Here is an 11919-nt window from a genome sequence, read left to right on the forward strand (position 1 = left end):
AACTCAGAAATCCACCTGCCTCTGCCTCCTAAGTGCTGGGATTAAAGGCATGCATCACCACTGCCCAGCCCTCAGTCTTTTATACATCTTTTGCCTTTTATTTTACTGGCTTCTGTAGACTTGTTATTTTGGTTTTCAAATTCCTATACTCTTAAAAATATAAAGCTTTTATATTTTAAAAAACTTATTTTGCTTTAGTGTTGTTGCCTCTGTTTTATTGTGTGGCTTGGGCTGCTGCCCAAGCTGACCTTGAATTTATGGACTAAATGGATCCTCCTGTGTTAGATTCTTGGGTAATTGCGTCTACATGTGTACCTCCTTACTTAGCTTATAATAATTTTTTTCTATTGTGATTCTGACAGTTATGTAAAGGAAGATCAGCATTATTACTTGTCAGATCATGAGAACTAAACATTTGTGAAATGAAATGCTACTGATTTGAACACTTTTGTGTATGGAAGCCATAGCGTTTTTGGTTTTGTGCCCCCTCCCCCTTAAATACAGACTATTCAATTACAGTACTAAAACTAATTGAAACCATTGTAGATATTTTGATTTTTAACTTTGGCAGTTTTTCAAAAAAATATAATGAAATACAAAATTCTTAGTTCTCTTGGTTCACACCACTTTCATTCCAGAGTGAATTTTGTGTCATTATGTTTTCTTGAAAAATTTCTACCCTCATGTGCTTGTGTTTTTAAATCAAGTCCGTTGTAATTACTTTTTGTTGATTTTATGTTTTCAGTGCTGGGAGTTGGACTCCGGGATTAATAAATGCCAGCCAAGCCATAGAGCTGCATTCCCAGTGCTACTCGTTTGTTTGTTTGTTTTTTTAGATAGGCTATTGTGTAGCCCAATCTAGCCTTAAAATGCTCTATGTAGCCTAGGCTGGCCTTGAATCCTCTTGCCTCTATTTCCAGTATTACAAGCATGTACCATCATACTCTGTTTCCTTTTTAAAACTTTATTTTTATGTAAGATCTCATTAATTTTTCCTCAGCCTCCTAGTTGCTGGAATTATAGGTATGCACTACTATGCCTAGCCATATTTGGTGTTTTAATACTGATGTTCATGTGATACTGTTATTTTCTTGCTGTGCTAGCTTGCTCCAGTATTAACTTTCAGATGGGAGTAGCAAATACTCACTAAGCTCCTTAGAGCAAGGCTATTAGGATAGTCACTTATGCTGTAGATTTTTGTTGAAATGGTATACCAGGTCTGTCAGTGGATTTAGCTTACCTGTTCAATATTTCATTGTATTTATTGGGAAAGTGAACCTATTTTGTGACTGTGTGTTAATTTTTTTTTAATATCCCAAGAATATGAGTTTCTGTTTATTCTTTCTAACCCCAGCTTAGCTGTAGGATTGTGTACTGGAGTTGTAGTAGTGACCAAAACATCAACATTCCCTTCCTGCCACTTTATATTTTGGGGAGCCATATGATAGTAGTTAGGTGATCTAGTATTCTAAGGCAAAGGGAAAGAAGAAAAAGATAAGAAACACAGTGTTTAAAGTTTTGACAGTAAAATCTTGAAAAACAGAGATCTGGCTGGGAGAGCTAACCGTGCTAATACAGTGTGAACCCTCCTGAGGGAAATGGCTTGTCTAAACTCTGAGCCAAGAACATGCCTGGCATAATCTACTTTAAAGGTCTTTTCTAACAATTGTGAACAACTTTTATATACACTTTACATAGAGACCCCATTCAAATATTGTCCAAGTAATTGTGGTTGAAAATGATCATGATCTTGAATCATGTACTTCATTGGATTTCCATGTCCCTCTGTCTCCTATCTGGAACAACTCTGAGAAACCTTTCTTTTGAATTTCTTGCTCTCCAGAGTTTTGAAGATTACAAGTCATTATTTCTGAAATTTGGGTTTGTCCAGTGTTTCCTGGTAGTTAGAGTTGGGTGGTATTTTTGCTGATATCACAGACATGATGGTGTGCTCTCAAATCTTTTTGGTGTGCATATGAACATTATGTTAGCACTGGCCACTTATTTAAAAATAATATCTCTTGTTTGTAGTTTTCCTTTTTCATAATTAGTAAGTATGTTATGAGCCGTCATGTGTTAATGTTGTGAGCTGCTCTGTGGATGCTGGGAACAGAAAACCCTTGTCTTCTGCATACATGCTCTTAAATATTGAGCCATATCTCCAGTCCCTTGTGTTTTGTGAGGAGGGACTTAGAGTATTTGAAACCATGTTTCTGTTTATATTTTTACCCACTAGCTTTAGAATCTGTTGAAAATTTCCAAATTAATTTTTACTTAGCTGTTATCAGATGATTTTCTAATTCAATTATTATTTGTACTTTTATTAGTCAGATTCTGTAAGATTTTATTATTTATAAATGTACTTCTGTAGCACATAGAGTGAGACTAGAATACCTGCCATTGCTTACTTGGTAATCAGGTTCCAGATTTGCCACTAGAGACTGTTCCACAGTAGCCTTTATGCCCACTTTGAAATGTCACCAGCAGGCATTATGCATAGAAGAGGGGGCAGGAAGATTGTTAAGAACCAGAATACTAGGAAGTTTGCTGTGAAACAATCTCTCCTAGAAATGACTGCATAAACAACACTGGAATATCAGTGGGAATGGAAGAGAGAAAATATTGTGGGGTTCCACCTCTAGGCAAGAACTACAGGCAACTAATGACTACTGGCAGAAGAATTAGCCTCTCCAGGGCATAAGTGCCCTTTTTGTTGTTCAGTGCAAAGTGGTCAGCTCTGAGACCATATACAATACAATAAAAATAGACTCAAACAAGTTGTATTTGTGTGTGTGTGTGTGTGTGACATACCCACATAGCAATAATAAAGAAAAGAGGCTATGAACCTAAAAGAAGGTGTGTGTGAGAGAGGGGAGAGGTTTAAAGGGGATAGCTTAGGAGGGGCAGGAGGGAGGAAAGCGATATCATTTTATTTCAATTAAAAACATTCTCAAAAATGACTCATAATTTTAAAGCCTCCGAAAGTTTGCAGAAACAGTAAAGAATGGTCTTATGTCTTCATTCAAATTCCATTAATTTTATATAACTATTGAATTTTAAAAGTAGGACTATGATACAGTGCATCTGAGTAGATAATGCCATTTTATGATGACTATACTTTTCTTTTTGGTACAAGGTACCACGAGATCAAATTTTAATTTTCTTCCTCCAGCCTTAGAATCAGTCTTTTCCCTAAGGGCTTTCTCCTTATTGGAAGTAATGTTTCAAAGAAGTGCTGAGTGGGCTCATGCCTTTTGGAGTGTCTCTATACCTAGACCCTTTAAATCAGTTATTCTCAACCTTCCTCACGCTGTGACCCTTTGATACAGTTCCTGTCAGGTTGTGGTGACCCCCTAACCAAAAACCAAAGTGAAGAAAGATTTTCAAGAAGTACATAGAAAAAGACTGTTCACAGATGTGAACAGATTTGATCATTGGATGAGTGATATCTAGATCATTGATGAGTTTGAACTATTTTATTATTTTAGTAGGTAGTGGTAGGAAAACTCATTGGATTGCAGTCTGAAGTTAATGGAAGTACCAAAGCTAAAGTAATGTCATATTTAATTTCTTTCAAAGAATTTTCTTGTGAAGATAACGGGGAAACATGGGATGATTGCTGTGTGGGAAGTGGTTTCAAGAGCCTTTGTTTTCCTACAGTAAAGGAACAATATATTTTAATATTAATGGAAGAGAAGGACAAGAGAGAGAACGAATATATGGATGAATGTGAATGAGAATTGAATAGAGAAAGAATTTGGGTAATTGTAGATTAAAAGATTATTATGTTCTGTATTTATTAATTAATGCTGGAAATTGATACAGCGGCAGTTATTCCTTAACCAGCTTTTCCTCAGATAACCACACTGAGACCTTTTACTATTTCAAAGCCTTTGGCTTTAGCTGGGCAGACTCAAGTAGCTCATCTAAGTTAACCCAACCCCCTACCTCTACCTTCCAGGCCTGTGAGCATGTCCGTTTTCTCCCTGGTGTCTCTTCTGGTGAAAAGTCTTCCCCTTTCTTCCCAGGGTTCTTTCTCTTTCCCAGGAAGTCCCACCTTCTACTTCCTGCCCAGCTCATCTAGGCAACAGAATTTTATTAAAGCCAATCAAAGGTGAGGAAATGCAAATACAATTTCACACAGTATACTACAACAGGCAATTAATGCTATATCAGTTTTCCGGAACAGTATGATTGAGAGAACAGTAGGACATAAGTAGAAGGGTGTGATTATGACGATTGGCTCTGGAGGTTAAGTTATGTGGACAGTATGGGAAGGAAGAGGATGAAATAGAATGGGAAAAGAGACTCTGGACTGAAGGTTGTTGCATCAAAGGAATATTGGAATTGAGGCATTAAAAGAGTGGTTTTCAACATACTCAATGTTGTGACCCTTTAATACAGTTCCTCATATTGTGATGACTGCTCCCAACCATAAGATTGTTTTCATTGCAACTTCATAACTGTAGTTTTCTGTTGCTATGAGTCGTTATGTAAATATCTGATAAGCAGCATATCTGATATGTAACCCCTGTGAAAAGGTCTTTTGATATTCCTGACCCCAAAAGGATCGTGACCCCCAGATTGAGACCCATGTTGTGTTAAAGTAAGCTGGAAAGATGTTGCTTAAGACAAACTCTTCAAAATTGAAATTACAGAGATGTTACCTCAGGAATGAGTGTTTAATTATGGTAAGATTAGTCTTAGGGTAACAGTGCACAAGGAGCCAAGACATTTATAGAGACTGAGATTAGTGAGCCCAGTGAGTAGCAGGTGACTTATTTCATAGGCAGGAAAAATAATGACTTATTTGTCACTGTAATAGATTTCCTGGTTTACAGCTTTGATTATGTACTACAGACAGACTTCAAATATTAAAAAAAAAAAAGTTTAACAACAAAAGCTGAGCATGGTAGCATATATCTTTAGTCCCAACATTAGAAGCAGAGACAGGTAGATCTCTCTGAAATCAAGGCCAGGCTGTTCTACATATCAAGTTCAAGGCCAGCCAGACCTACAAAATGAGACCCAGTCTTTACAAAGAGAAAAGCAACAGTAAAAACCCAATATTCATTCCTAAAATAAACATCTTTATATATAAAACATCTTTTTCTAATATCCTACACAATGGTGAGTACTTGGAAAGTTCTGGATTTTAACAAGTCTAACCAACTAACTTGCTCGCTTGAGCATGTTTTCAGTTCCCCTGGGAGGCACAAATGCTTTGGATCCATTGGTTCAGTGTACAGAGTTCTATTTAGTTTTTCTCTTTGATGGCTCATCATCAGAGCTGCTCTCAGCACTGCTACTGCTGCTGCTGGAGGAGGAGCTAGGGTCCAAGTCTCTTCTTCTTGGTCTTTCTCTCTATGTTGGTTTCTCTATGCTTTGCTGCAATAATATGTTTTCTTTTTCTTTTAAAGCTTTCTTTAGCTCTGCTGTTCTTGAAGGCCTGTGTAGGTACTTTCTTTTCCCTTTACATTCATAAATCCAATGTCCAAATTCCAAGCATTTCTGACATCTTACATGTTGCTTATTGGCTTCAGCTTGCCTCTGAGCTATGAGCAGATGCATGGGAGTCACCATCTTGGAGCCTTATATTGCTTTCTAATAGTGGGAATTTTCCCCTTTCCAAATAAAACATGATCTACCAAATGTAAAGTAGAACAAAAAAGTATGAATTAGATGTAGAACAGAGAAGTAGGAATTAGATTCCTCTTAATCATACTTACTCATCCATAATACTTACTCATCTTTTTTTTCAGTAGGTAAGTACACATGTACTGGGGGGAAAATATAATGCAGACATTTAAAGATTTTTTCCCCCCTTAAAGTGTTTACTTAAAAAAAATGTCCTTGAAGACCAGTAGGCTAAAGCAAGGCATTTGCTGTCAAGTCTGGCTATTTGAGTTTAGTCATTGAGACCCATGTAGAACAAACTGACTCCTGCAAATTGTCCTCCTACTTATACACATGTACTGTGGCATGTGCCCCTTCCATAGACACCCCCCCCAAAAGTATGTTAAAACAAAGAAAAAGAGAAAAACAAAATTCCTTGACATCTTACTGTAGCTTCCTGGGCAAAGGTGAGGTATGTTTTGCTTCTGAAGCTTCTGTGGAGAAGGTTTTGGGAGCTGGAAACATGGCTTAGTGGTCAAGGGACTTAAGAGTGTCTATTACTTTTCCAGATGACCTGAGTTCAGTTGCCAGCACCCATCTCAAGAGTCTCAAAGCCACCTTAACTCCACCTCCAGGGGGGAATCTTCCATTCTCTTCTAACTTCTGGGGATACCTGGATTCAAGTGCATGGAGCCACACTTATACATACAGTTTAAAATGATGGAAGTAAATCTTTCAAAAGGAAGGTTGTTTTTACTTTTTTATTAAAATGAGGCAGGCCTTTGAATCTGCATATTTACACACAAAGAAGGAGAAAAGACAAAAGAGAACATGTTTTAGAACAGCCACTGCCTGCCGCTCTATTCCATGAGGATTCCTCATGACTGTTGTGTGGGTGACAGAAAGCTGCCTGTTTCCTGTATTCCTTTTCCAGTGTGGAGTGGTTTGTTTGTTTCTTTCTTTTTTTAAATGAAAATTAAATTAAAAAGTGATTCAGAGCTGGAGAGATGGCTCACTGGTTAAGAGCACATACTGGTATTGTAGAGGACCCAAGTTTGTTTTTGGCACCTACATCAGGCAACTCATAACCACCTGTAACTCCATGTTCAGGGTCTCTGACAAGCCTAGGGTACTGTGCTCACATGTACAAACCCACACAAATTTAAAACAAGTACATAGAATTTAAAAAATTTTAAAGTGACTTTTTCCCCCATATAATTATATGCATAGTAAATTTAAGTTGCTAGTGTCTGTAGATACAAATTTTTATACTTTTGTGTGCAGTTGGACTTGTTTAAGCAATTCATTGTTTAGATTTGATGTTTGGTTGAGAAATTGAGTGTTAGTTTTTTTGGGGTTTTTTTTTTTTGAGTGTTAGTTTTTAAGAGTAATGTGATACTCAAGTATTTCAGTGACTTAAAAAATATTTTTTTAATGTATGTATTTCTGCTATTGTGCAGGTACAAAGTTCAGAAAAGGGTGTTGGCTCTTTGGGAGCTGCTGGAGTTATAGGCTATTGTGAGCTGCCTTATGTGGGTGCAGGGAACTGAAGTGAGGATCTCTGGGAGAGCAATAAAGGTCTTAAGGACTGAGCCATCTCTCCGGCTCCCTTCAGTAACTTTTTATGTAAGACAGAAAAAGAAGGGAAAAAAGTTTTTAAAATTAAAGACAAGGTCTTAATGGCTTAGCCCTGGCTGGCCCAGGATTTTTTATATGGACCTGACTGGCTTTGAACTTTCAGAAATTTGCTGGTATTAAATGTGTGGATCTCCATGTCCAGCAGAAAACGAAAAGTCTTAATTTCTGTTGTTTAGTTTGGGTTTTATTGCTGTGAAGAGACACATGGCAACTCTTATACAGAAAACATTTAATTGGGGCTAGCTTACAGTTTCAGAGGCTTAGTCCATTATCATCTTGGCAGGAAGCATTGGAGTGTGCAGGGGACATTGTGCTGGAGGAGCCAACTTTGTGTCACATTGACGTCAAAGCCAGCTCCCACAGTGACACACTTCTTCCAACAAGGCCACACCTAATAGTGCCACTTCCTAGAGCCATGCATTAAAACACATGAGTCTGTGGGGACCATACCTATTCAAACTACCACGACAGCTTTAATGATTTGTCATGTTTTGTGTTTGGAATTTCTTTAATTCTATCTCAGAGTCCTTAGCAGGGCAGCTGTCCATTTTCCCTTCACTGATTAACTGTGCATAATGACTGCGAGAGGTATTTGCTTCACCCAGAAGACATTCAAACAGATATTGTATTACGCTTTCTTATAGTTTACAATGGGGAAATACTTAAATGACTTTTTTTGATGTTTTGTTTTGTTCTGTGGAGAGTTTGGAGTAAAATAGTATGTATTCTTTGAATCTTGAGGAAGAAAATATTTTTTGTTCATAGAGGAAAAGGTAATTATTGATTATAAATGAAAGAAATCAAGTAATATAACAACTTGACTAATTTTACTACCAAAACTTCTGAACTACATTGTGAATATTTTGATTAATATCTCCCCTACTTAATATTTTAGAAGAAAAAAATACTTAAAATATTAATATTAATTGCTTGAAGTTGTATTGAGCCCAATACCAGCCATTTGGCTTTTTAGCTGAGCAGAACTGGGAAATTGTTTTAACTTCTAAGCTTAATCTTCACAATTAGGAGGAAAAGATAACAGCATCTACTTGCTCAGTCTGCTAGGAAATAAATGAGGTGATGATATATTTAAGTATCTGGCAGTTCTGATACCAGGCACTAGGTAAATACTAGCTGTTGTGCTGCTGTTAGCACTGTTATAGCCTTAGAGCCTTGACTGGGTCAGTAATAAGCCCTCACACACTTTCTTACCATGAAAATGTGCTGTAGTTGATGACTTCTGTCACAACTCATTGTTATGCAGTTAATATGTTGTATCATTCAGCCTCTCATAAGAGCTGGGGCTGAGCCCTACACTCCATACAAAATTTAAGGAGGTACCCAAACTCCTACAGTAATTAAGCATTTTTAATGTAATACTAAAGTGAATATAAAATCCTACGAGAAGCCAGATATCCATGCATGCCTTTTGTCTCTTACTCAGGAGGCAGAGGTAGGGCCAAGCTCAGGTTGTCAGGCTGCTGCAGCACTTCAGCTGCTGAGCCATTCCAGCAGCACCCTTTACCTCCCCCCACCCCCAAGACGGGGTTTCTCTGTGTAGCCCTGGCTGTCCTCACTCTGTAGACCAGGCTGACCTCGAAATCCACCTGCCTCTGCCTCCCAAGTGCTGGGAATAAAGGCGTGCGCCACCACTGCCCTGTAGTCACCCTTTTAATTCATGCTTATTTTTTGTGTTCCTTGACAAATCTTGTCTTCAGGGACCCCCCCCTTTTAAAACTAGGCAATAAACCTCTTGTTGAAGATGGGATAAAGTTAGTTTGTTGAATAATTGGGCTTAAAAATCTTCTAGTACCTACAGAACAATACAGTATTACAAATAGCTTACATTCAGTTCTTCATGATAAATGACAGCAGGTCAGTTAGCACAACTTAGATTTTTTTTTTTTTTTTTTTTTGCAACAATATAAGCCTAGATTACCCTCTTAAATCATCTGCATTTATTCCAGGATATCTACTCACATTTGAGGATTTGGAGCTAGAACCTCAGATGAGAGAAACATGCAATGTTTGTCTCCTGGGTCTGGGTTCCCATACTCCTATGATCATTTCTAGTTCTATTTACCTGGAGAAGGCACCTCCTTCCCTTTCTTCCACATATGCTAAGAACAACATTAATGATTGTTAAATGAATGAAAACTTATGTTTCATTTATTTTTCTTTATTTTGCCTTGCACACACTGCCAGTGTCTCAGTTAACATTCTGTGGTTAGGAAATTGTTTGAAGCTGTTGGGTATGAAGAGTCTCCACAATATACTACTGTGGGTTGATATTTACTCAGTAGGAACGGCATATATAATATTTAAAGACTTTTGAATGTTAAGAATTATATAAACTTGCTTTTTACTCTTTTTTTTTTTTTTTTTTTTTAAACAGGATGGCTTAAATTCCTTGGTCCTTGATTTGGATTTTCCTGCTTTGAGAAAAAATAAAAATATAGATAATTTCTTAAATAGATGTAAGTATATTTATTTTTACTATTCATGTCTGGACATATAACTGTACTTTAAATGAAATGTGTTTGGTTAATTTTTTAGTTTGGTATTTAAATCTATTAACTTGTTAACCTATGTTCTAGCCACTGTCCTGTTGTTAAGAGATACCATGACCAAGAAAATTCTTCTAAAAGAAAGCATTTACCTAGGGGCTTGATTCTAGTTTCAGAGGTTTAGTCCATTATCATGGCAGGGAGCATGATGACACATATGACATTGGAGTAGTGGCTGAGAACTACATCATGACCCACAGGCCACAAGAAGGACTCTGGGCTCGGCATGGGCTTTTGAGATGCAAAGCCCATCCCCAGAGACATACTTCCTCCAACTAGACCATTCCTACTAATCCTTTTCTAATCCTTTCAAACAGTGCCACTCCTTGGTGACTAAGCAATTGAATATATGAGCCTATGGGAGCCAGTTTAATTCAAACTACCACAAGCTATTAATTTAATAAACTCATTTTTCTTTATTTGGCATTTGTTTCCCTTTAAAATAATATTTTGTAGGTAGTGTAATGCCTGCCTTTAATCCCAGCACTTAGAAGTTAGAGGTAGGCAGATCTCTGAGTTTGAGGCCAGTGCTGGTTCTACAGAAGTCTACAGAGCTAGTTCTTGGATAGCTAGGGCTACACAGAGAAACCCTGTCTCAGAAAAAAAAATATTTGTATTTTCAAAGTAATTTTGCTGAACTAAGTTAGAATATGTAAAGTAGATACAATTTAAGATTATGTATGAATTGTTAAGACTATAACTTTTGATCAAAGCGGAATTTTAAGTTAACTATGCCTTTGCATTTATTTATCCAGAAGACTTTGGTAAGCTTTGTCTCAATAATTGCATACATTTAAAGCCTTTAAGGAAAAATGATCTGATGCCAGTTAGCATCATGTATATGGTTATTCTTAATGTTTCTCAACATTATGTTGGAATAACTAGATTCTGAAAATATATTCTCAAAACGAGTTGGGCATAGTGGCTAGTCCTTGTATGTAGCAATCTAGGAGGCTAAGGCGGGAAGTTTAAGGCTGTCCTGGGCTACAAAACAAGATAGTCTCAAAAAAGAAAATAATGCTAATCCTAGGGGCCTAGAGAGATGGCTCAGCTCTTAAGAGCCATCTGTTCTTGCAGAGAACCCAAATTCAGTTCCCAGCACCCAAGTCAGGCAAGCTCATAACCACCTGTTACTAACTCCTAGGAATCTGATGCCTTCTACTTTCTGAGGGCACTGCACTCACACACACAAACCCATACTGTTAAAGACACAATACACAAATTAAAAGTGTTTTAAATGTCTAATAAAAGGGGAAAGAAAGTTTGAGAATGATTAATGCATCTTTAAGTCCTTTATTTTGGAATTGTCAACACTAGGGTATTTCTCTGTTTAATAGTTATTATAGTAGTTGATATATTTGAAGTATGTGATTGCTACCTTTTAGAGAAGTGGGTAAAGTGTCATTGCTAAATTTGGAATAGTAAGTGATTTCATCCCTTTCTCTTTGGAGATAATATCTAGCAATATGACCTAAAACACACAGTCTTTGTATTTAGTCTCCTGGTCCTGGGTGACATGCCTGGCTTTGTGATTGCTTTCTGCCATTATAAAGCACAGGATTGCTTGGGTCATTGATGTCACTTGCACAAAGTGAACTGAGAAGTGGAATAGCTTTAGTACTGCTTTTTGGCGGTTAGTGATCTTCATAGACATGTGCCAACAGTTCCAGAGCTTTGGTTCCTTAGTTCAATATAACATACATTTTAGAGTTTTGTATAATTTAGTGCTGGGTATTGAACCTAGGACCTTACATTGTTAAACAAGCAGTCTGTCACTGAGTTACACCCCATCCCCACATTTTAAAGTTTTAAAATAGAATCCTTTAAAGACTAACAAACAGCTGAAAATTAGTTCTAATATCTAGAAATAAAATATGTTTACAAATATAGTGACTCCTTTTGAAAGTTCTTTATATATGATATTGATATTAAAAGTATGGTAATCTTTTTATTATAGATGAGAAAATTGTGAAAAAAATCAGAGGTTTACAGATGAAAGCAGAAGACTATGATGTTGTAAAAGTTATTGGAAGAGGTGCTTTTGGTGAAGTTCAGTTGGTAAGAAAGGATTTGTTTGATTTTTTTTTTTTTTTTTTTT

General features: G+C 36.9%; 1 protein-coding gene across 4 annotated transcripts in view; it reads left to right on the forward strand.

Annotated features, from left to right (window-relative positions):
* Rock2 (Rho associated coiled-coil containing protein kinase 2) overlaps window positions 1–11919 on the forward strand; it is an 89629-nt gene that overhangs the window by 21194 nt on the left and 56516 nt on the right. For all 4 annotated transcript variants that reach the window (XM_031357018.1, XM_031357019.1, XM_031357020.1 and 1 more), the window contains exons 2-3: window positions 9650–9731; window positions 11779–11879. In XM_031357018.1, coding sequence (XP_031212878.1) covers window positions 9650–9731; window positions 11779–11879 — 183 coding nt within the window. The remainder of the gene's footprint in view (window positions 1–9649; window positions 9732–11778; window positions 11880–11919) is intronic.

This window comes from Mastomys coucha, unplaced genomic scaffold (genome assembly GCF_008632895.1).
Source record: "Mastomys coucha isolate ucsf_1 unplaced genomic scaffold, UCSF_Mcou_1 pScaffold6, whole genome shotgun sequence".
Classification (NCBI taxonomy): Eukaryota; Metazoa; Chordata; class Mammalia; order Rodentia; family Muridae; genus Mastomys; species Mastomys coucha.